Source organism: Malaclemys terrapin, chromosome 14 (assembly GCF_027887155.1).
Source record: "Malaclemys terrapin pileata isolate rMalTer1 chromosome 14, rMalTer1.hap1, whole genome shotgun sequence".
Taxonomy (NCBI): Eukaryota; Metazoa; Chordata; order Testudines; family Emydidae; genus Malaclemys; species Malaclemys terrapin.
In genome coordinates, this window is record NC_071518.1 from 10,267,631 (window position 1) to 10,293,688 (window position 26,058).

Genomic DNA, 26,058 nt, shown 5'->3' on the forward strand with positions numbered 1-26,058 from the left:
TCCTCAGTCCTTTGTTCAGAGCTTCAGTTTGTAGCAAAGTTCCTCCAGAAGTAAGAAGCAGGATTGAAGACCAGATGGAGATGAGGCATCAGCCTTATATAGTCTTTTCCAGGTGTAAGAACACCTCTTTGTTCCTACTGTGGAAAATTACAGCAAAATGGAGTCTGGAGTCACATGGGCCAGTCCCTGCATACTTTGCTGAGTTACAAGGCGTATCTGCCTTCTCTCAATGGGTCCATTGTATAGCTGATGGTCCTTAATGGGCCATCAAGCAGGCTAGGCAGAGCTAATCTCATCTTGTCTGGGATGTCACCCAGAAGCATAGCATAAGTTTGCCATACAGACAGTATAGAGCCAATATTCATAACTTCGACTACAACACTGATACACACATATAGACAGCATAATCATAACCAGTAAACCATAACCTTGTCCTAGACACCCTATTTAACCCCCTTTATACAAGATTTGGGTGCCACTACAGGACCTTGGTTGCAACAATGATCTATACGGTCCCAGTTTATGTCAATAACGTCACACCCCCAACGCAGAATTGATGCAGGAAGGGATGACACAAACATCACTGACTGCATCCCAAGAGCTCCCCATCCTGGGTTCTGTCTCACTACAGCTAGTATGGGGTTAGAAGCCGTACCAGTGTATAACAGAAATGGTTTATCAAAATCATGTTCAACCACATGATTGAACCTCTTTACAAACTCAAGGTAAAACTTAGTTAGAACAATAGTGGATTGGATCTGCTCTGGCGGCATCGTTCCTGTATGTCTCATGTGATTTTGCCAAGAGCTAAAGAAAACCGTTACTTTATCCATACAAGCTCGGGCAAATGTTTGGAACCCAATTAACATCGAATAAATGCAGATATTAATGTTCTTCATAGTACAGGAATCTTGGCATTTAGCCATGAAAGCAATATGGTAGTGTGCCTCAGTCTTCCTTTTCATACAGCACATTAGGTTTGGAATGTCTTTTCCCCTGTGAAAAGTTCCCATATTGTTTATAGGCATGAACTGTGAAACACCAGTGTAACAAGGCCTTTTAACATAACGCGTGTTTTCATGTATTCCTTTTAACATGTTCAAGGGATTTTCCAAAAGATTAGGCACATTGTACATTTTTACAGTTTGTGGCAATAGCAACACATTCATTACAAAATTTAGCAATAACAACAAGTTCATTGCAAGTGTCCATCTACAGTCATGTTTGTCATGCCACACCTTTGGCTTAATACCATTGGAGTTTGGGCATTTTAGGGTTAACCTGTGGCTTCCCTTTGCAAAATTCAGTTTTCTCTTTCCTCCTTGTCCTGCAGGATCAAACCCTGATTTCGCTTGCTTAACAGAATTCACTGGCTGATGGGGTGGGCCCTCTGTGCTAACAGCCATTAGCAAGTCCTTCCTTTCCCAGCCCGGCAAGTAATTTGCACTACCCCAGACCCGAGCCAGTTCACCAGTTTTCATATTCGTAACTACTATCATTTCCAAGGCTGGACTCTGTCTTAAAGAGATACCACACAAATCCAAAGAGTCTGAGGGTGAGAGTTTGCTTGTTCTCCCCCGCATCCTCAAGCATTTAGCCCTAAAACTGCTCTGCTCTGACACATCAGTAACCAAATCTGTCCTCAGACCCTGAAGCCCAAACTGCTCATCTAAAGAATCAGAAAGGAGATATTCCTGTTTCACCACCATTGTCTCCCCAACAAGTTGGCCCCACACAGCCACTTGGTTATAGGGCTGCCTCAATTCCTTAACAACTTTTACTTCTTCTGAGACTTTCTCAAAGCTACCCACACTGGATCTTTTACAAGGAAAGTTAGTGGATCCATTCACAACCGACAATTTTTGGCTGCTAGGAACTGAAACTTCCTTGATTAAATCACTCTCACACCCTTCAGTTGCAGGGAACTGCTTGCACCGATTACCATGAGGATTCCTTTCCCCAGGAGCTTTTCTAAGCAGCAATTCACCCCTTACAGAAATTCTGCCCTTACCCTCTTCACCTAGGGCTTGCTCTAAAGGAACACTTTCCTGAGCAACAACAGACTCTGTCTGGGTCTTTCTTACATTCAGGATCACCTTTGGCCCATCAGGCAGATCTCTACACAATCCCCTTTCAGGCAAACCCATAGACTTCCTAGATAAAAGATTAGAAATATTTCCCTTCTCTTTGCCACACACAAGCTTAGGAATTTTTTCCTTTTTGCTACAAGTTGTTAAACTGTCCGTAGGTACCACAACCAAATTACCTTTCTGCTCTCCTTGTGCCCTGGCTAGGGTATCACCCTGATCAGACAGAGTTGCTACACCCTTCTCCAACCACACATGAGCAACAGGCAAAATACAAGCACCAGAATTGTCTGGTCTCTGGGATTTTGCTAAGACACTAACTGGATGCAACCTAGTTACGGTGCCATTCTCCCCAGCAGATGCAAACTTAGGACCATTCCTTTCCTGGGCTTTAGTTGAATCCAGAACCAACTCTGAGACAATTAAATTACTCTCAACCATCACAGGCCGAAAGGCACCTTCTGTCTGCTCCACAGACAAAAAAGAGTTGGAGACGCATTTTCCTTTACTAGACATACAGTTTGGGATTTCATTTCCCTTGTCCCAGCACCCCGGGCTGTTCACAGACAACTGCTTGGAGACTGGGGTAGCTTCCTCCATAGGCAAGTCAATACCCCTGACAGACACAGGCACATTTCCTTCACTGTCACTATTCTTCGCACAGGAAACAGATAAGGTATAGGGACACTCATCTTCCACTCTCCTCGCCTTCCCAAACTGCTGACTAGATAAAGCCATCAGCTCACAGGACTGCCTAGGCTCATCCAAAATCTCCTTGTCCTCCTCTCCCTTCGCTTGATCTAATTCCAGATTTACTTCTGAGACATTAGATAGACATTCAGAAACTTTATTCACAGCCAAACAGCTACTTTCCAAAGACAAACCTTTGGAGAAACCCTCCATAGGCACCACCTTAGGATCAATCCTCTCTTGTGCCTGGTTTGTATTAACTTGACTGACCATAGCTTTAATATCATTTCCAATCATAATATCCTTAGGAATTATGTCTTTTACTCCCACAACCATGGTGCCCTCCACTCCCTTCCATTTCAGGTGGATTTTAGCCAAAGGCACCCTGACAAAATACTTAGATAAGGCTACAACAGTTACATCTTCACCAGGCAAATAATCTTCCTTCCTGACAAGACTTGCTTTAACCAAAGTGATATCTGCTGCGGTGTCCCTCCATGCCATACACCTCACTCCATTCACTTCTGCACTGCTAATAAACTCTGCGTTATTTCCACCATATTTAGCTTTAATGTGAGTTTTAAGGTCAAATTCTTCAGAGACCACAGAAACAGCATTTGCACACAGGGCACCAATGCTGGGCTCTGTGTGGCTTGCCTGTGAGTTTACAACAATAGGGTTAGCATTGGCCGTGGCACTTGGGGTTGCTGGTTTTGGGCTGCCCTTCAGGGTCGGGCAGTCTGGTCTCATGTGGCCCAGGATACCACAGTGATAGCATGTAACCTGTTCCGTCCTGGGATGTGAGTTCCTACCCTCCGGGCCCCCTTGAACTCCTTTAGAAGAATCAGGTTTATTTTTAAATCCTTCCCTCCTCTTGAACTGGGGAGAATGGTGATTAGTTTTCCGCAGGGTTTTACACCCTTCTCGAGCCCTGTTTTGGGTATGGGCATCCGCAATCTCTGCTGCCCGTAGGACTGACTCAGGGTCCCTGTCACACACAGCTGCTCTCACATGGTCAGGCACAATGTCTAAGAACTGTTCCAAAGTTATTAAATCCAGCAGTTTTTCAAAACTCCCATGCGCCTTAGCTCCCACAACCCACTTTTTAACAAAACCCATCAGCTTATGAGCACATTCTACAAAAGTACAATCCTTAGACATTTTAAACTCTCTAAACTTAACTCTGTAAGATTCAGGAGTAACCTTGAACCGCCTTAACACAGAATCCTTAAACCGCTCATAATCTAAGGCTTCTTGTTCCCCCAAGTCATTGAATACCTCCCTGGCCTTTCCAGTCAGTCTGGTCAGCAGGACAGGCATTCGCTGACCCTCAGGGATCTGGTACAGATTGCAGAGGCGTTCCAAGGTAGACAAAAACTCCTCTATATCCTCAGTATCATTGTAAATGGGACACATCCTTTCCCAGTTTTTCTCATGGCGGGGGGGAAGTGGAGTACCAGGTGGGGATGACTTTCTCCGCTCTTCCATTACTTGGAGCTGAAGTCTGGCCGTCTCCTGTTCCGCAGCGAGCAGCTCTAGACGCCCCTTGCGAGCTCTCTCTTCTCTCTCATCAGCCTCCTTCTTTCTTTGATCAGCTTCTTTCTCTCTCTCAGCAGCCTCTTTCTCTCTCTCTCTTTCTAACTCTGCTATTTTTTGCTTCTCCAGCAATCGAAGATCTGCTAGCTTCTGTTCATGCTCAAATTGCAGTTTACTTGTCACCCTTTGCATCCTAATTTTTTCTGCATCTTCTGCAGCCTCAGGTAAGGGCTGTGCTCTTGCCCCCTGATCACTGGCTATTAACAGATTTCTCAGTTCTTCTTTTGTAGCTTTCTTTCTAAAGCTTATCCTCTTTTCTGAACACAAATTTTCCAGGGCTTTTTTGCCAAGTCCCTCATATGCTCTTTGCTCAGCCATTGTAGCAGCTCTTTAACCAACAAAACTCTCAATCCCAAAATTCAAATTTGGATAGCGCAGGGTTCTGACCCAAAGCTTAATTGACCTGGTTCTGTGGATCCAAGCACGACTACGCCACTGTGACAATGCGGTTCTGGTGGAACCCAACTGAGAGTGCCAACTCAGGACAAATTGCTAAAACAGGGCAGTTACAGCCCAAGGCTGGGGTTTTTCCACCTCTTAGGCAAACCAAACCAGCCAGACTAAGACTTCGGTCTCATCCCACTGGCTAACCGCAAGTCTCACAAGCAATCTCCTTAGACACTCCAGTTTCCCAGTATTACCACCAGTGCCACTCGTTATGGGGACAAATGGTTATGAAAACCAATACCCCAGTAAAAGAAAAAGGTTCTCCTGATCCCAAAGGACCAAGCCCCAGACCCAGGTCAATATACAAATCAGATCTTACCCACAAATCACGCTGCTGCCAATTCTTTAGAATCTAAAATCTAAAGGTTTATTCATAAAAGGAAAAAGATAGAGTTGAGAGTTAGAATTGGTTAAATGGAATCAATTACATACAGTAATGGCAAAGTTCTTGGTTCAGGCTTGCAGCAGCGATGGAATAAACTGCAGGTTCAAATCAAGTCTCTGGAATACATCCCCAGCCGGGATGGGTCCTCAGTCCTTTGTTCAGAGCTTCAGTTTGTAGCAAAGTTCCTCCAGAGGTAAGAAGCAGGATTGAAGACCAGATGGAGATGAGGCATCAGCCTTATATAGTCTTTTCCAGGTGTAAGAACACCTCTTTGTTCCTACTGTGGAAAATTACAGCAAAATGGAGTCTGGAGTCACATGGGCCAGTCCCTGCATACTTTGCTGAGTTACAAGGCGTATCTGCCTTCTCTCAATGGGTCCATTGTATAGCTGATGGTCCTTAATGGGCCATCAAGCAGGCTAGGCAGAGCTAATCTCATCTTGTCTGGGATGTCACCCAGAAGCATAGCATAAGTTTGCCATACAGACAGTATAGAGCCAATATTCATAACTTCGACTACAACACTGATACACACATATAGACAGCATAATCATAACCAGTAAACCATAACCTTGTCCTAGACACCCTATTTAACCCCCTTTATACAAGATTTGGGTGCCACTACAGGACCTTGGTTGCAACAATGATCTATACGGTCCCAGTTTATGTCAATAACATCACAGGCGGGGGGCATTCAGAATAACTCTCCTACCCAGGGCCGGCTCCAGGCACCAGCTTAACAAGCAGGTGCTTGGGGCGGCCAAGGGAGAGGGGCGGCACCTGCGGCAATTCGGGGGCGGCAGGTCCCTCACTCCCTCTAGGAGCGAAGGACCTGCCGCCGAACTGCCGCCACCGATGATCGCGGCTTTTTTTTTTATTTTCCCAATTGCTTGGGGCGGCAGAAATGCTGGAGCCGGCCCTGCTCCTACCTCCCATCACTAAAGCCACTTTTTTTAATTCTTTCATTTAGACTAACCTCATATCATCAGAGGTGGAAGCGCTAGGGCCAGATTCTGCTCTCCTTGACACAAGTGTAAATTGTGAAGAGCTCCAATAGAATGTTTAATCAGTGTAATACACAGCATGATTTTGCCCAAAATATGTCTGATTGCTGTCTAGCCTCCTCACCATCCAACTGAGGGGTATAGATGCTCAGAGATGCAATCTAAAAAATTTTCTTTGATGCTTTTTTATGGCCCAAGTACATCATATGTTGAGGCCCCCTTTTTACAATCTCTGCCTCTCTAAATAAACACATCATCTACCATACTGTATTGACTACAAAACACAGTGCTTCAGACTTGAACATACTGGGCCAGATCTTCATTTGGTGTAAATCATTATACAACTACTTACACAAGCTGGGGCTCAGTTAGGTAAAACCAGTGGATGCTGATGTGGAGGGGCACCAACACAGTGGGAGCTCTGGAATGGCACAACTGTCCTGGAACTTCCCATTGGGCTGGGGTCATGGTCCTGAAACCTCCCTGCCCCACAAGGGGTGCAAGCAAGGAACAATCCCTGAGCTTAGGAGACTGCAAAGCCTGACGTTCTGGCTAGCGATGTATGGGAATGGGGCCAGACTTAAGGTGGGAAAGTTGCCCATCTTCCCCACCATTCCCATCCCTTAGCATACCTGCAGTTGATGACGGATTTAAAGGACAATCCAATGGTGTAAATCAGGGGTCCGCAATGTTTGGCACGCGACTCGCCAGGGTAAGCACCCTAGCGGGCCGGGCCAGTTTATTTACCTGCTGACGCGGCAGATTCGGCCGATCGCGGCCCCCACTGGCCGCGGTTCGCCGTCCCGGGCCAATAGGGGCGGCGGGAAGCGGCGCGGGCGAGAGATGTGCTGGCCGCGGCTTCCCGCCGCCCCCATTGGCCCGGGACGGCGAACTGCGGCCAGTGGGAGCTGCGATCGGCCGAACCTGCCGCGTCAGTAGGTAAATAAACTGGCCCGGCCCGCTAGGGTGCTTACCCTGGCGAGCCGTGTGCCAAACGTTGCCGACCCCTGGTGTAAATTATAGTACAATTGGCACCACCATGGTCCCCGAAGTCAGAGGCATCAGCAAAGTGACATGTGCATCAACTGCATACCGAAAGGATGCTACCAAAGGAGCAGGGTTCATTGATCAGTGGGCGTGGGCACAGGAATTCTAGCAAAGCAATAGCTCTACTATCGATAAGGTTAAGACCAGCTTTCTGTTTAAAGCTTGACTGTTCGAAGTGCTCTAAAATCTGTCTGGTTAATCAAATTGCCTTGAAATTTGGTGTGCCTCGTGGGGCTGTGAGGTAAGGGCAATAATCCAAATTTGGGACCATTTGATCAAGGGGTCCCAGGATACAGCTACCAGGAAAAAAACCGACTTGCATTCAGACAAAGTTTTGTTGCTCACAGATAGAGATCAAATCAGGGGTCAGATCATTGCACCAGGGTCTCAAACGCCCAACAGTACAAGGTACCTATGACAGCTAGAGCAATTTCCTGCAATATCTTTGTAGCTCTTACTATATTAAATGTAGAGTATCAGAGGGGTAGCCGTGTTAGTCTGAATCTGTAAAAAGCAACAGAGGGTCCTGTGGCACCTTTGAGACTAACAGAAGTACTGGGAGCATAAGCTTTCGTGGGTAAGAACCTCACTTCTTCAGATGCAAGAAGTGAAGAAGTGAGGTTCTTACCCACGAAAGCTTATGCTCCCAGTACTTCTGTTAGTCTCAAAGGTGCCACAGGACCCTCTGTTTCTTTATATTAAATGTATGTATCATTGTGGGTCAGGGATTGTATGTAATTTCTCCCATAGAATTAAGAACTGAGAGTGGGGGAAGGAGGAGTAGTTAGGCAAATTAACTCAGGTTGTAACATCCCCAGAGAAGTACCACTACCTGGAAAGGCTCAGGTATACCAGTTCAAACTGGATTCCCCAGAGACTAACAGACAAAGAATGAAGTTTGGATAAATAGCCTGAGTTTAAACTGATACATGACCTTCTTTCTGATCCAGCAAATGGACAGGACCTTCTGTCCACAGGGGGCCTCAATCATTCCTGGGAGGTATTGGAAGGACTTTGGCCTACTGAGACCCCATAAGACTGATGGGTGACCTCTGGTAAGGTTTTGCATGCATGTAGAAACTTATTGTTTTTAATATGTTTTCTCTGTAATGCTTTCACCTTAAGAATAAATATACTTGCTTCTAAAAAGCTGTGTGGTAACTTATAACTGCTGGCAATTACATTGTTTGTAGCCTTCAAAGAAAAAGTGAAGCACGGATGACGGCCTGGTTAAGCAGTTTGGCTTGCTGGGAATAACACAGAGTAGGCAGGGAACCGCGCAGCCCAGAAAAAAAGCCCAGTCACGAGGGAGAGAGATGTGGGTCTCTACCCAAGAGAGATGATGGCTGAGGAGCCAGCAGCCTGGAGTGGGTGCTTTTAAGGGACCATGGAGGTAGGGGGAGAGGAGGATAAATTACAATGTTCTTTGAAAAAGAGTTTGCTTCTTCAGTCAGGCTCGCGGGTCCATTTGTAATCCTAATGGAGTACACTGAGCATATGCAGAGAGACAGGCTAACTATCTGGGAAATTATCACCATGAGAACTTGGGTGGCTCTGAGGCGACTCTAACAGTTATTAAAACTAAATCGCATCCCAGGTACTGTGAGGTTTGAATCCAGCTCCGGGCAGAAATCTCAAGTTCTAAAAAAACCAGGAATATTGCTCCAATCTGCCTGTGCCAAAGGGGGAGTCTTGTTTTGGGGAATGTAATCTGAGTACAGCAGAATATTGAGAAGGTGCTAAAACTGTGTTTTGGAAAGAAAATAAACTACAAATAAGCCAATGCTCGCTGGGAGGGGAGGGTCTGAGCCCCACTCCCTGTCCCCGTGGATACACCAGGCTCTGGGGGGTCCTGCCCCTCTATGGATGTGACACCCCCCATCCCTCCCAGCCGCGTTTCGCGGGCCTCTTCCGCTTTGAAACACCCCTGTCCCGGGTGAAGCGGCTCCAGGCGGATCGCTGTTGGGCGGCTGCTTCGCCACCCGCTGCAGTCCGGCCGCAGAGGCCCCTGGTCGGAAATCTGGCCCTGCCCACCCCGCCAGCTCCCGGCTTGTGTGTGTGACACCGGCCCGGCTTCTGCAGCAGGCGAGGGCGGGGATCGATCGGGGCCTGCCCGCGGCCCAGGCCCGGCACCGCGATGGCCGGGGAGGTGAAGTCCAAGCTGTCCAAGAACCTGCTGCGCATGAAGGTGAGAGGCGGCGAGGCTCGGCTCGGCTCGGCTGCCGGCGGGGGAGGCCGCTAGCGCGGGGCGCTGCGGAGCAGCAGGCCGCGGGGTGGGCCGCCGCTGGGAGCCCGGGCGGGTTGGGGGGCCGATCCGAGTGAGGGATGTCAGGCGGCGTGTGGGGACGGATCGGGGGGGAGGGGAGAGCTGGGGGCCCGGGGGCAGAGAGTGGGGGGTGTATGGGGCGAACTGCCCCTTGTGTATGGGGTGGGGAGGGGATGGGGGTTATGGGGAGAGCTGGGGGCCCGGGGGCAGAGAGTGGGGGGTGTATGGGGCGAACTGCCCCTTGTGTATGGGATGGGGAGGGGATGGGGGTTATGGGGAGAGCTGGGGGCCCAGGGGCAGAGAGTGGGGGGTGTATGGGGCGAGCTGCCCCTTGTGTATGGGATGGGGAGGGGATGGGGGTTATGGGGAGAGCTGGGGGCCCAGGGGCAGAGAGTGGGGGGTGTATGGGGCGAGCTGCCCCTTGTGTAGGGATGCGGAGGGGATGGGGGTTATGGGGAGAGCTGGGGGCCCAGGGGCAGAGAGTGGGGGGTGTATGGGGCGAGCTGCCCCTTGTGTATGGGGTGGGGAGGAGATGGCAGTTATGGGGAGAGCTGGGGGCCCAGGGGCAGAGAGTGGGGGGTGTATGGGGCGAGCTGCCCCTTGTGTAGGGATGGGGAGGGGATGGGGGTTATGGGGAGAGTTGGGGGCCCAGGGGCAGAGAGTGGGGGGTGTATGGGGCGAGCTGCCCCTTGTGTAGGGATGGGGAGGGGATGGGGGTTATGGGGAGAGCTGGGGGCCCAGGGGCAGAGAGTGGGGGGTGTATGGGGCGAGCTGCCCCTTGTGTATGGGGTGGGGAGGGGATGGCAGTTATGGGGAAAGCTGGGGGCTCTGGGGCAGAGAGTGGGAGGTATATGGGGCGAGATGCCGCTTGTGTAGGGATGCGGAGGAGATGGCAGTTATGGGGAGAGCTGGGGGCTCTGGGGCAGAGAGTGGGGGGTGTATGGGGCGAGCTGCCCCTTGTGTAGGGATGGGAGAGTGGCCCGAGTGGGGAGGGAGGTTATGGGGAGAGCTGGGGGTTCTGGGGCAGAGAGTGAGGGGGCTTGGGGTCAGGTGATGGGGGTGTATGGAGCAAGATGTCCCCTGGGGAGGGTTTGGCGGCAGTGAGGAATGGGGAGAATTGGGGGCGCTGGGAGAGGGAGCGAGGGAGGTCAGTTGGGGGGGGTTAAGGGGTAAGCTGCCCCCCTAGGGAGGGATGGGGGGTTCCCAGGTGCAGAGGTGATTGGGGGAGCCTACCCTGGGGCTGTAGGCTTAGGGAGCAAGGTTTGGGGTTGGTGCCCCGTGGGTGGATTGTGGGGCTGTAAGGCAAAGGCCTGGCATGTAGGGATGGAGTAGGGTATGGTATTTAGGAGGCTTGGAGGGAAAGAAGGGCAAGTTGCTCTGGGGTTTGGGGCTCACGGGAAGAGATCTGGGAGGATTCTGCACATGGCATGAGACCTGTGGAGGAGACAAAGGGAAAGATTGCCCTCCAGTGTTTGCGGGAAAGGGTGGTCACAAGGGTTCGCAGACCCAGAAAAATATTTTGTTTTAAATTGACCTAGGCCCCTGAGGGATCCACATTAAGCTCTGTTTCACAAAAACTACTGCTCCTGCATTATGATAAACACCCCCCCCCACACACACACACACCACTGTGAAAGGATTGGGGAGTCACAGAAAGGAGACCATTCCCAGGAGTGGTGCAGATGGGGAAGAATGCCTCTTCAGGATAGAAGGGGAGATGACCTTGGCTGTGGGGAAGCTGAAGTAGTTAGGGCTCTCCAGAGATGAGAGGATAGGGAGGGAGTAGGGCATTGGGATTGGGGGGCTGGCATGAAGGCTGAGGGTGAGGAGGTGAGGATTTGTGTGTCTGCCTAGGCATTTGTACGTTGCTGCTTGCTGTTGTACTTGGAAGTATGGGGGGAGGGGATAAAAGACTAAATGGGGCTATGCGATATGGGGTGATGGAAACCTGAGGGCATCTGGGGGCTTGGAAGGACATGGAGAAGAGCATGTTTGAAGGGTATGAAGGTGGGAGACTAAACACATGCAGAGCTAGATCACAAGGTGGCTTTTGCAGTGTAAACGGGGAAGAGACATGGCATTATAACCAGCACCCCCTTCTCTGCTACAGGCTCTTCCACACCCAGGCCAGCCTGTTCTGACACAGGACTTGAATCAAGGTGCTGTTTCTGGAATCAGGGCCCTTGTCCTGAGCCAGTGCAAAGGGACACATGTCATCAGGCTTGTAGAAGGCATAGACACCAGTGGTGTATATAAACTAAACCAATGTATAAAATAAGCCACCGGGTGCTACGCTCATCTATGTAGATGAAAATGTGTAAATACAATAGAAACCAAAAACCTATTGTAAGTATTCTGTAGTAAATACGTAGTCTAGGAAAAGCCTTCTTGAAAACAGTGGTCAAATAACATAATGAGGGATGAGGATTAAATGTTCCTTGAGATTTTGAGTGGATGGAAGGGGAGATGGACTCACAGTGTCTGCTACTGTTACATGATTCAGGACCCAAACCTGGAGTCCTGATCTAGGTGGAAATTTGCCTGATTCGGGATTGGGTCCTGTACAGTAAATGAGGCCCTGGCTCAGCAAATTAGTGGATGAGCCATAAGTCATGAGTAGAAAATACCTGGCAAGGGACGTCCATGTAGAAACCTAGGGTTAACCACAACGATCTAATATGGGTTTAAATACAACTGTCCTTGTCTGCACTAAGGGCAAAATTGTATTTTAATTTTATTAGTTAACACGTTTTCTACCACAGTACATTTTCCCAGGATAAACAAGGCCACACTTTTAAATTTGCCTTGTCTTGTTGTTGTCATTTCAAATTATGTTCCTCTTCATCTCACTAACTGACTTAAATATTTCTTATATGCATGTGGCCATGTTGGTCCCAGGATATTAGACAGACAAGGTCGGGGTGAGGTAATATCTTTTATTGGGTCAACTTCTGTTGGTGAGAGAGATGAGCTTTCAAGCTACACCTGAAGAAAACCTTTCTGTAGCTTGAAAGCTTATCTTTCTCACCAATAGAAGTTGGTCCAATAAAAGATATTACCTCACCCAGATTGTCTCTTGACATTTTTCTTATTTGTTTTGGTTTATAAGGTCAGTTATGTAGTGAATGCCCCTCTTGTCCTTGTTAGGAATTTTTAAAGATATATATAATTAACCCTTTAAGGAAAAATTAGCATCAGGTAATTCTAGCTTCGCTTGCTCTCTTCACCAGTTCTCCAGCTTTCTCAGATGTTCATTGTTAGTGCTCTAGAAATATACTAAACAACATGGCATTGGCAATGATGGCATTGGAAGGTTTGGCTAAAGAAAATCCATAGTTCTTCTGTGGTAACTACTAAACTGATGATATGAAGTTCCACTTTGTAGCTATACTACAAATACTAGAAAAAATGGCTGTGCTAACCCCTGATGAAATGGCATTTATAACACTGTCTTGAATACCACGGTATCTTCACTTGTAGCCAAATATTTAACTCCTTAGACTCCCAGAAGTCTCCAGTGGTTTTATGAACTACAGCAGGGGTTGGCAACGTTCGGCTCGCCAGCGTAAGTACCCTGGCGGGCCAGGCCAGTTTATTTACCTGCTGACACGGCAGGTTCGGCCAATCGCGGCCCCCACTGGCCATGGTTCGCCGTCCCGGGCCAATGGGGACAGCGGGAAACCGCAGCCAGCACATCCCTCGGCCCGCGCCGCTTCCCGCCGCCCCCATTGGCCCAGGACAGCGAACTGTGGCCAGTGGGGCCACGATCGGCCTAACCTGCCACGTCAGCAGGTAAATAAACTGGCCCGGCCCGCCAGGGTGCTTACCCTGCCAAGCCGCGTGCCGAACGTTGCCGACCCCTGAACTACAGGGTTCCTGTTGTTTTGATCCAGGAACATACTGTGAACTACCTTCCTTATTTCAGCAAAATCTTGCATTAGCAAAACTGGGATTTCTTTGCTGAAAAACATCTGGAAATTCCTTTCTTCCCATGAGCTGTCTGTGCTGGCCTCTTTATCATGAACATAAATGCTCAAACTCTTTTTCTTTATATCTTTAATTTAAAATATTCCCTTTGCTTGTCACATTTGGTTGAGCTGCCTTGACTCGAAATATTTCCTAGCCTTGGATTTTGTTGTGCACTGATTTTTCTGGACAGTTCTCCTTTGACTGCTAGAAGAATATCCTATAACGGGATGAACTTAGATCATTGTCCCTCCCTTCTCTTCCCCCCCCCCCCCACTCTTTTCCCAACTCATAAATGTAGTAGCATGAGAGAGGGATATTAATAAAGTACCGACCTAGCCATCGCCCTTGGAATTGTGAATCTAGCATCAAGTCCAAAGTGAAATTAGTCTCAGCTCAGTGGCTAATGGACTCTGGTTCATGTCGTGTAATGCAACACATAATTCAGTAGAGTACACACTGGCATGATTGATGCTCTCTCTGTTTCTGCAGAACAACACAGAAGCTGAATCGCCATTAATTTTTTAAAAATATAAATATTCATTAAATATTTATAACTTAATATAGCAATGCCTTCATGGCTTGTTTGCTTCGTTTTAGTTGTGCTGTTCCTTTTTTAGCTTGTTATTTGGGGCCATAGTCCTTCAAAGTACTAAGTGAAATGAGTTTTGCAATCTCCGTTCAGTCCTCAGCTGTAGCAGAGTTCACTTTCCATAAAGGTAGCAGAATAATTAGCACAATTACAAGTCGCTGCTCACCAAAGGCTTAAATCTGTGTTTCTATGGAGACTAAACTTTGACCCAAAGAAACACTCAGCATGTTTTATGTGCTTTGCAATTATTGCAATCTGTATTTTTTTTTAAATAATTTTAAATGTAAGTGACCAGATATTTTTATCCAAGGGATCTCCCAGGTCATTTGTTTTTAGGAACATAATCAATAAAAATGAACATTAATTGGATGCTTATATTAAAATTTCTCCCATTGAGATTCCAGTTTCCTTGATTAACATGTTTTTCCACATAGGCTCCCTCATTTTACTCACTTCTGAGAAAATCCAGATACTGTAATTTTAAATGGAAGGCTATGACATGTTTTTGAATTCTTTCAGAAAACAAAACTCCATTTTCTTTACTTAAGAAACTCACACAGAGTTGGGTACATATAGCAGTAAAAATGGAAAATGAGAAATTAAGATGGCTTATCACTTTTCAGACTATGCTATAGAATTAATATATAAATAAACAAAATTAAAATAATACACTTACTGTTTTGCATAGCCTGAAAAGTGATAAACCATCTTTTAATTTCTGATTGTCCATTTATATATATATTTGTATGGGGGTGAGGAAGTAGTGGCACATTGCAATTTCAGTTCACAAGCCAAGCTCCGTCTACTTGGGACACCAAAATGATTTGTCACAGTAAATTGTGCAGATGTTTGAAATAGGGTCTTGCATGCTCTGCTATGCTTTGCTAGCATCTTCTCTGGTAAGGTTTGGATGTTCTCATGGCTAATGCCAGATAAAGATTGCAAGTGTGATAGGGATGTGCCTAAGGGCTTGTCTAAATACAGGTAGTACTGCTTTACCAGTGCAGTTAGAGGTACACCTGTCTCCCCTTCCCCTCCTCCTACCCCTCCCTCCCCCCGTCTACTATGAATGCAATTATACTTGGGGCTCTACCAAATTCATGGCCGTGAAAAATCTCCCCTGTGATATCTGGCTATTGTAGGGGAGGGGCAGGGCTAGGGGTGCCCCACTCGGGGGCTCCTACCATGCGCCAGGCTCCGGCTGCTAGTCCCCTTTGGGCTGGGGAGGGACAGGACTTTATCTTTCCCTGCAGCGGCCCCCGCCCCTCCCCTACTGCGGCATGGGGAGGTTCCCGGAGGTGAGTCTAATCCAGCCCTGGGAGTATCTCTTCCCCTGGCCCTCTCGGGACTAGCAGCAGGAGCCCAGCACATGGTGGGAGCTCCCGGTTGGGGCGCCCCCAGCCTTGCCACTCCCCAGCTCCAAACCTAGAGCTTGAGGTTTAAAGGGGCCATGGGCTGGCGGGGAGGGGGGGAGGTAAGAGGGGACCACAGCACCCCCCAACCATGGGCCCCGGCCAGCCCTGTCCCCCCGTAAAAGTGATGACACCCCACATGTCCTGTGTTCTTCCTCTCCCCCGACACACACAGTAGCTTTGTGACCCCGCACGACACTTTTTTGAGTTGGGACCCACATGGTTACAACAGGTGAAATTTCAGATGTAAACATCTGACACCGTGAAATTGACAATTTTTAAAATCCTATGACTGGGAAATTGACCAAAAAGGACTGTGAATTTGGTAGGGCCCTAATTATACTGGTATAAATGTGCTTATACTAGTATAACTTATTCCCCTTCGGGAAGAGGAATACGCTATAACAATATAACTGTATCTACACTAGGGGTTGTATCGGTATTACTGTGGGTAAAAAAATCACATCCCCTAACAGACATATTTATACTGATAAAAAAGCTGTCTGTAGACCAGGCCTGAGGCCCCAACTCCATTCATGGTGATGTCAAACCCTAAGCATTCATTTTAAAAGAAATGTTTATAGCCTTTCTCGTTGTGGAGAAAGTGAACCTTCAACATTCGGTCATGGTTTGGTCACTGAAATAGTTAACATTGACTCTTAATTGTACTCAGTGGGCACTTGAGTTAACACTTCATGGAGATGAAATGGGCAGCTCACACTTCTTCAAGCTATTGTTCCAATCTCTCTGTGAACTCCTCAAACATCACTGCATTATGCCATATCTACACTACGGTCATAGTGTAGACACTGCCTACAATTTTCCCATTGCTGTAGTTAATCCACCTCCCTGAGTGGCATCTACACTGGGGAGTAGGTCAGCTTAACCATAGCACTCAGCAGTGTGAATTTTTCTCACCCCTTAACAATGTAGCTAGGTCTACACTAAAAACGTTAGGTTGACCCATTTATGTCTCTCATGGGTGTGAAAAATCCACGCCTGTGAACGATGTAGATAAACCAACCTAAACCTTAGCACAGAGAACACTAAATTGATGAAAAAATTCTTCCATCTTCTAGGTACTGCTTCTCAGGAGGTAGATTAACTACAGTGACAGGAAAACCCGTACTGTTGCTGTAGCGAGTAGCTATGCTGAAGCACTCCAGTGGTGCAGATGCAGCTGTGCTGCTGTAGTGGTTTAAGTATAGACATAGCCTAATTTTTAAGTGAAGACCAGGCCTAACATTCAGGTAACATAAAGGCTCTCTTTGCAGCCTCGTGGGCTAGAGGCTTTTTTTTTTTTTTTTCTTTTTCTTTATGAAATCTGAGAATCTGGAGGACAAAGGGACTCCCTCAAAAGAATACAGTAAAAAAACAAATGCTAACCTGGCCTAAGCCAGGTTCAGTTTGTCCCCTGACCTCTTTATGTGGTGGAGTATAACCATTTGGCATCTGGTATGCAGCAACAGCTTTGAAATCGTTAAATTTTCCTCAGTCCTTTGCCAAAGCTCCAGGAATTGCAGGATGGTAATATGCCAAGGAAGTCAAAACTATCTCCGGTATTACTAAAGTGCTGGTCACCTGGGTATATAAGTGGTGATGCAACTGAATTTTAATATTGCAGTTATTTGTCTGTATGTTGGCAATTGCCCTAACGTTGAGTCAGGCAAAACGTCTTAACATTTTTCATGAAATACTGCATGAACAATAAATGTCAGGCAACCTATTAAATAGTTGTAAATTACATTTAGGAAAAAGAAACTTTATGCAGAAAAATCTTTGTGTGTGTTTCTTTCAGTTCATGCAAAGGGGATTGGATTCAGAAACTAAAAAACAACTAGAAGAGGAGGAAAAGAAGATAATCAGTGAAGAGCACTGGTATCTGGATTTACCAGAACTCAAGGAAAAGGAGTAAGTTTGTCATATTTTTTCATTACGTATATCTAGACCAGGGGTCGGCCACGTTTGGCACGCGGCTCGCCAGGGTAAGCACCCCGGCAGGCCGGGCCAGTTTATTTACCTGCTGACGTGGCAGGTTCGGCCGATTGCGGCCCCCACTGGCCGTGGTTTGCCATCCCAGGCCAATGGGGGCGGCGGGAAGCTGCGACCAGCACATCCCTCGACCGCGCCAGTTCTCGCCGCCCCCATTGGCCCAGGATGGCGAACCGCAGCGAGTGGGGGCCACGATCAGCCGAACCTGCCACGTCAGCAGGTAAATAAACTGGCCCGGCCCGCCAGGTGTTTACCCTGACGAGCCGCGTGCCGAACGTTGCCGACCCCTGATCTAGACTATTTGGGAGGCAAAGCAAAGTGTTGTGTATTAATCCTTTTCTGTCCCAGAAACACTTCAAGAATAATAGTAACTCTTAGTGACCAGTAGACATTAGTAAAATAGATTGGTAGGTGTAGCGTACTTATGCGGCATTTTATTCTTAGGAACCACTCTCAAGGTTTATAAGTCCAGAGTTTGACCTACTTCCCCTTTTTTCATCTGTATGTTTTCCTGGTATCAATGTAATTATTTTCTTTTTAGTGACCAGGTGATTTAATGCTGCTTTTGCTTTTTTTTTTAAATGGCTGAAACCTTGTTAATTAGGCCCCAATCTTGCAATCAAGTCCACGAGAGAGAATCTGGCTCCTGCATGGAGCTCCACTGATTTCATTAAGGTTTCATGCAGGTACAGAGGTCAATCCAAGAATATCCAGTTGCAGAATCTCTAATGGAGATGCAACAATAAGGAAAACATCTTCTAGTAAGGGCACAAACGTCCATTCCTGCCTTCTGAAGAGGTGCTATAAACAATAAGAAAACTATTTTTAAAATGTTTATTTTGTCCTTTAAAAGAGGGAAATTTTTTAACAAGAGGGAGTCTCTTCTTAACATCTGGAGTTCAGAGAATTAATTACATGTGATTAAAGTGAATAAGGTTACTGATATTTAGTATTTTACGTGTGCAGGGTGGGGATGAGGAGGTGAAACACTTCTGCAGTACACGTATGTGATCATTCCTGAGTGCGGACTTCTTTCTGTTTCTTGTTTTGTTCATTAAAAGAGAAAAGAAAACAATCTTTGAAGAGAGAACCACACGGTTTTATTTCCTACCAGTCTCTACTAAGGCCAGCTCTATACTAGAAATTTGCTGGTATAAAAATGTCACCCGGGATGTGAGGTTTTGTGTGTTTGTGTTTTTTGAGGGGTTTTGTTTGTGTTTTTTTTGGTTGGATGGGTTTTTCAAGTCTGGCTGGGCAGGGGGCAGCGGCAACATTTTGTATACCAGCAAATTTTTTCAAACATAGATCTGGCATAAGACACTTAATTTTTTTGTTTTTTTTTTTTATTGCCTTTGGTTATTGTGACTATGTTAAAACACGCTGTTCAGACAAATACTTGGTTTTGTTTGTTGTGCAGGAGTTTTATAATAGAAGAGAGAAGCTTTATGCCATGTGAAGACCTACTTTATGGCAGAATGTCCTTTAAAGGGTTCAATCCAGAAATTGAGGTACTGTCAAATGTTCTACTTCTGTTAGGGTCATGGAGTGTATGTGCCCCACACTGGACCAGCAACCAAAGGGTTAATACAGGCACGGCCAGCCACTGCTGTTTGGAAGCCTCACAGCAGCTGGGAGGGTTAAAAAGGCTGGGAAGCAGATGGGTAGAGTGGCTACCAGAGGAGTGAGCAGGCTGGAGAAAGGAGTTCTCGCCAGCAAGCTACTAAGGAGCTGCCCAGAGGCAACAGCCCAGGAGGGGATGAACGGATCAATAGGCTGGAGAGCCTGCAGAGACCCAGGGGAAGGTGGGAAGAAGCTCAGGGCACTGTCAGAGTTGAAGAACCCTGATCCTGCTTACCTAACTTGAGGGCCCTGAGCTGGAACCTGGTGGAGTGGGTGGGGAGTGAAGAAAGAGTTTTCAGACCCGTGGGCACCAGGAATAGACTGACAACCCCACTGGGGGCTGCACTACGCTTGGCCAGAGGGGATGGCACCAATGCACCACCCCAGTTAATAACTAAGAAAAACTATAAATTGGAATTAGGTCTCAACGTGACTTCCATTGAAATCAAGAAGTGTCTTTCTGTTGACTTCAGTGAGAGTTAACTGAGCTTTATATGCTTTGTAGCACAAAGTGGATTATTGCTAAATGTGTCCAATCTTCGTGCTTCTAATTTGAGCTCTGCTAGGTAGGATGAAAATGGTAATTTCCACCTCAACTCCCCGTCCTCCTCTTATTCAACATTCCCATTGCTGTTCAGCAAAATCAGCTGCTCTTCTAACGGGATTGTTGATACTCGGTCATTAATTCGTGTGTTGATACGCTCTCTCTGTGCTCACACTTGTTGTTTTCAACTTTTAGAAGTAGAGCTGTTTGATTGCAGGAATTTGAAAATAAATTAAAATGCAGGCTAAGCATTTTGAAGGATTTTATGAAACGTTTGCAATTCTGTACTGAAAATACAACATTCTGGGGAGTATTTACTCTTAATCACACTGCCTCAGTAAGAGCCTAGGTACTGGATTGGTATTTAAGAGACTTGTTCCTGCTTCTGCCTTTCATTTGCTCTGTGACCTTGGTCCGAGTCTCTTTACTTCTCTGTGCCTGATTTATCCAGCTGTGAAATAAGGTCCCTAATAATTTAAAAAAAAAAAAAATTGTGGATGAAAAGTGGTTTATTCACTTGTGTTGTGTATGTTTGATCCATTTGAACAAATGGAGCCTTTCACCTCTGAGGCACTTTTACTCAAGTCAAGAGGGATGAAATCTGTCTGGCACTATGAAATGAGTCTTTCCAGTCCCAGATTGACACATGTCCATGTCACACACTAGCGTCCATTGGCACCCAACGTTGTTTATCTCAGCTGAATGAGTGTGGAGGCTGAATTCCCATCCTCCACTGAGAGGTGGCTCCAGATTAGCATTAAGACATACAAGCAGGTGATATGGAGGAGTTCATTTTGTTTACTGGTTCTCTGTCAATGCAGTGCTTTCTGCAGGCGCTGTCTTAAATAAAATGTATTTCCACATTGTGATTCAATGTGATTGTGATTCAAGCCAAGATTTTGGAAGTAAATAAAATGCTATTTCTGGTAAATATCTGGCATTTTCCCCCCATATGTCAACAGCTCAATAGTTCCTATACATGATACGTGATTCCTATGCATTTTCCTCCCCTCAAAGAACAAAGCCTCCATGCTCCATGCACTGCTCAGCAAAACAGCTGCCCAATCTCACTGCTCTCCCACTTTTCTTCCAGTCTGGATCTTCAGTCATCATATTGCTCCTTAAATTAGGGGCCAAACTTGCAAACTCTCAGCCCTGTTGACTGGAAACTACTCATGTGAATAAGGTCTTGCAGAATCATGCCTTTAAAATAAAAACTCTTTCGAGCAGAGGTGTCTTTAACTTCTATTCAACATCACACACATCTATGGTGCTATAATAGTAACAACAACACTGCCATTAATCTGTGTCTCCCAGCTAAATAACTGCCTATGATGAAAAGTTACTGATGCTGAATTCAGATCTAATGTGATTTAGGGGGAATTATGATTACTGTCTCATCAGGGTTGGCATTTTCACTGGCTTTTTTTTAATGCAAGTAGTATTTTATTGTAAAGCTTTTCAGACAGATTCTCCCTGCTGAATAAACATTTTCAAGTTGCTTAGTTCCTAAATTTGACCCTCCCTTAAGATCTGGGAATTATATACACTAGATTATACTTGACAATGAAAAAACAGATCTGCTACATAACTTTTTTTAAAAGATTTATCCACAGTTTTTGTAGAACCTACGATCGATAGTGCATTGTCACTTAAGTGCCAACAATTGTAAAGAGTGCTAAGAAAACCTAGTCCCAGATGCCAGGCACGCATGCTGGTGTGCAAACAAGGAAGGAACAAAAAATAGGTTATGTTTGTATTAGAACAATTTTAAGATGCAGGAAAATTATAATAAAACTCATTATTTTAAGTTTTGTAAGGGCTGAGTCATGAGCTGTTTTCAGGGCCATGCTGGGTTGTATGGGGACCTAAGACACTCCCCTACGCAAGCTATCTGAATCACTGTGCAGTGGGGTAACAGAGGAGGAACTAAGCTCCACCCAGGTATTGCACTGGTGCAAATCACCATCACTACCAGCCCGTGGAGCAAGGGGGAAGCAGCCAGTCACAGTTCATTCCCTGGTCTTCTCGCAGCAAAGCATGGCTGCCTGCTCCCTTTTATTCACGGTTCATGGTAAATCCATGATCTAGCCCTAAGTTTATACTACGAACAAAGGAAAGCAGCTTCAGTTAAAACTCGGGGGAAAGAGTCTTGCTTGTCCGTTTTAAAAATGAGTTTCTTATCAGTAATATCTATATAATTGAAATTCTGTGAAAGAGTTAACTGTAAACTGATTTCCCATTTCATTTTCAGAAGTTAATGATCCAAATGAACTCTAGGTACAAGAAAGAAGAAATTGAAGCAGATGATACAGCCGAGGCTGACGTATCAGATGAAGAAATGGCCAGAAGGTAATTTATGTTTTATGGCATAGTTAAAATTACCAAGATGATGTGTTGCTGCACTCTCATCAGAGTGTTTATAAAAGAGCAAACTTTTGTGTTGTGCACAAGATTTTTTAAATAAGAATTTTGAAGAATGTGTTTAGTGGAATAGCTTCATTACGTCCTAGGGAAATAACGTGGGGCCATTTTTTACCCTCTGCTACACCTTTGTACTCCCTACTCTGTCACTCTGTACCACACTGTGTGACAGAAGGCAAAATTGGCCCCTTAATACTCTGATATCTTGATACAGGCAGTAACTGTGTCTCTTAACAGAGTGCTGTAAGAGGAGTGGCATTGGCAGTCCTCTGTTGCACCACAGATTCGTATTGCTGATAGGATTTATGACTTGCTTTGATTTTATGAATAATAGTGATTTGTGTCAGAGTCCAGTGGCACCTTATAGACTAACAGACGTATTGGAGCATGAGCTTTCGTGGGTGAATGCATGCATCTGACACAGTGGGTATTCACCCACGAAAGTTCATGCTCCAATATGTCTATTAGTTTATAAGGTGCCACAGGACTCTTTGCTGCTTTTACAGATCCAGACTAACATGGCTACCCCTATACTTGACAGTGATTTGTGTATTAATTTAAATATCTTAACAGATATGAAACCTTAGTGGGAACTATCGGGAAGAAATTCTTGAAAAAGAGAGACCAGCGTGTGCTACAGGATGAAGATGAGAACAGTAACATGAGACCTAGCAAAGCTAAGAAAATGTTCTTAAAACCCCAGGATTGATGTGAACTGCACAATTGAAGCTAATAGAAATGTTATCTACAGGGTAGAGTAACTGGGCAGTGTTTATTTTCCACCAAATAATGTAAGATATGTTTCAAAATCGAAGTCTATTCTGATTGAAATTTCTGCTGTCCACATGACAAACATACTTTCAAAGCGGGTGCTTATATAATGGATGTCATACATCCTTTCCCGTCTGAGCAAGTTGTACTGACCACGGGGCTCTAAGCCAGTTAGCTGTGTAAATGTTGTGCATAAGTAAGATGGCTATCCCGTGTGTTTGAGAGCAACAATCTTTACATTTTATGATGGTAATTGAATGCAAGTATTTCAACTAATGATGAGTTATGGCCAATCTTATAAAGCAATTCTGCTTTCAGTGCTTTTTTTACTGTATAAATTGAAACCCCTTACACTTTTTAAATTGAAAGAAATAGTCTGCAGAAACTTACACGTTTCTTTAACAATTCTAAAATTAAGTTGAAAAAGGAACAGAGAGATTAAATCCATTTAGTTGAATTTTATTTTTTTATAAAATCTATTTAAAGAGAGGTTTTTGTAATAGAAGCCATTTTTTTTCTAGAATAAGCTAAATATTTATATTGGGTAATGTTTTCACTTTGACACTTATGAATCATGATCTGCTCAATCTCTCACCTCCAAAAATTTTTTTTGATGTTCCTTTGGTTGTGGTTTTCTTTTCTGGCAAAAAATTTCCAATCTTATAAACAAGATCTGTGATAGCAGGATAATGACCGCTTCAGAAACACATCGTAAAGCTGAATAAAAACTTTTAAAAGACTTTTGTGTCTGATTATTGTGGTTTAGGTAATATAATATAAACACTGAAACTTAACATAGCCTGTGAGATGTTTAGTGCATTGTTTGATAGTGTTTAGATTCAGGCCCAGATTTTTAAATGTATTTAGACATTAATGCTCTCAGCATTGCAGTACCAACTGATTTAGGAGCCTAAATCTAATTTTCAAAAGGGCTTTAGAGATTGACTGTCAGTGGGATTTAGACTCCTAAATGCCTACATCCCTTTTGAGAATGAAATTTAGGATCCTAAATCAATTAAGCATTGCAACTCTGAGCAAAGCAACACCTCAATACCTTTAAAAAACTGGGCCTTAAGGACATGCCCCCAAATATTAGTTGAGTTGAAATGCCTTTTCTAGTTAGAAAGTAATGAAGCAGTTTGAAGCATTGTTTGCACAGAGAGACAGTACTGGCCTTCCATCAATTGCTGCTCTGGGCATGTTGAAATTTGTTGTTAGCATGTGTCAGATCTAAAATTATAGCAGTTTTCTGTATCCCAACCTTTAGCAAGAAATATGCTCTCTGCTATTTTATTGCCCTGGCTAGTTGTCCAGGTTGTCGTCCAGGATGCTGGCTCTCTCGAGAAAGGAGGGATTGGAGGAGTTTGCTAAATTAAAGCAAGTAGTGGCAGTTCCATCACAGACACGAGTCGTTGGTTTTTTTTTCTCTCTTCTTTTTGGAACAGCTCAGTGAAGCAAGACACGAAACTCAATTATATAAAGTAAGAGGCCGTACATCTACAGTAGTTTGCATGTATGATATATGGACTATAATCCATATATCAAAAGCACCTCGTTAGATATTTAAGATGGATCACACATGGAAAGAGAAATACACTTTTAACCTAGTAAGGGAGCTTCATAAAGGTGGAAAGTCTATGATTCATGATCTCATATAGGTTTTCAGAGCTAATTAAATGCTACTGGTTCAATTACTTAAAACTTGACTATATATAATTGTCAATTGAACAAAAGTTAATGATCGCAAGACATTTTTCTTCCCAAATGTGACCTGAACTACAAAGTGATTTATTGTTGCTCATCACAAGAAAAACTCAGAATATATCCCATTATTCTTTCTTGCTTATTACTAGGAAATGACTACCCTGTTATATGAATAAATTTCTTTGGTGATGGCAGGATTTCTGAATAATAGTGCTAGGTATTTTGGGGAAACTATATTCTAGTGAGACACTAGTGACCACTAGATGTCACTAAAATTTTGTTTGGGCTTCAGGATTCTTGAACTGGTGACATTCTGTTGCTTTCACATAATCTGGTCTGAAAGTTCCTTTGATTGGATAATTATTTGAGGCATGCATATAATAAAAAGAGCATTAAACTTTACACAGAGGCTTCTCTGCACAGAGAATGTATGCAGAGAGGACACCTTCTGTGTCCTTCATTCCAAGGCAGAATAGCTGCATGTGATTGGGAGAAAAACAAAAACAGCTCTGTAGTCGGATATCTCTGAGTCCTGGAGGGTACTGTGCATTGCATGTGTTTGGGTGGAAGGTTTTGAAGGTGAAGTGACCTGAATTTCAACAGCTTCACAGAAAACTTATATTCTATTACTGGAGGGTTATAAGAAAATGCGTAACCCCGCTACAATTATTAGCAGTGTATAATCTTTAAAGGTTGGTACCCTACTGGCCAGAAGTTTGATTGAACAGCTTTCGATGATGGCTAGATGAACTCTTCAAATGCAACTTTAAAAGCAGCTGCTGAGGTTAGGGCAACCTATTTATTCACTCAGCTATCTTGGAGCGTCAACTGTATTGTAGAATCAGCAAAATGTAAGTGCCTAGTCGGAGTTGTAAAAGTGCCTAGATGCTTGTGAAAATCCCAGTAGGTATCTCTCTGGTGCCTATCTGCATCTTTAAGTGCCTAGATATCTTTAAAAATCTGATCCTAGGCTCCTAAGTCATCTAGGTGTGTTACAGAATTTTGCTATACATAGTTCCTTACTATAACTAGACCACTATGGAGGCTTAAGTGTAGACGTGAAATGTTCATGATGCAAATCTACATTTAATCAAGCATTCTTGCCTTTGTTACAAACTCAAAAATAGACCCATTGTTGTGGACAGTTTTGTTAAGCTGCAGTTTTTAAAGCATAAATGGACCTGTTTCTCAATCAAAAAGGACCCCTTTTTGATTGAAGATGTAATTTGGATTTAGAATGAGCATTTTTGGTTTGGAAGTAGCCATTTTCTCAAGCTTGCAAATAAAGCAAAGTTTGGAGGGGGGAGGTGCATAAAACAGCAGAATTGTTTGTGCAAATGGTGTGAAATGAATAATCTGTGAATTTGGCACAACTCTGACCAAGAATGAGAGCAAGGGGTGATTGTTGCAGTCTACAGCAGCTGGCATTCATGTGCTCATTGAGAGCTCATAGCAGTAAGAATAGTTTAAACTTTGTCTTCAGACATCTAGAACTATTTGTCCTGTCCTCT

At 44.8% G+C, this 26,058-nt stretch overlaps 1 protein-coding gene across 1 annotated transcript; it reads left to right on the plus strand.

Annotated features, from left to right (window-relative positions):
• The first annotated feature begins 9,113 nt into the window (after window positions 1-9,113).
• MPHOSPH6 (M-phase phosphoprotein 6) lies at window positions 9,114-23,583 on the plus strand. Its single transcript, XM_054049129.1, has 5 exons — window positions 9,114-9,444; window positions 17,291-17,403; window positions 18,902-18,992; window positions 21,903-22,000; window positions 22,646-23,583. The coding sequence occupies exons 1-5, from the start codon at window positions 9,394-9,396 to the stop codon at window positions 22,779-22,781; spliced, it is 489 nt and encodes a 162-aa protein (XP_053905104.1). The 5' UTR covers window positions 9,114-9,393; the 3' UTR covers window positions 22,782-23,583.
• The last annotated feature ends 2,475 nt before the right edge of the window (window positions 23,584-26,058 follow it).

Coding starts and splice junctions, on each gene's coding strand:
- MPHOSPH6 (XM_054049129.1), top strand. CDS start 9,394: ATGGCCGGGGAGGTGAAGTCCAAGCTGTCCAAGAACCTGCTGCGCATG. Junction 18,993..21,902: donor GGTTCAATCCAGAAATTGAG/GTACTGTCAAAT, acceptor TTTCATTTTCAG/AAGTTAATGATCCAAATGAA. Junction 22,001..22,645: donor GATGAAGAAATGGCCAGAAG/GTAATTTATGTT, acceptor ATATCTTAACAG/ATATGAAACCTTAGTGGGAA.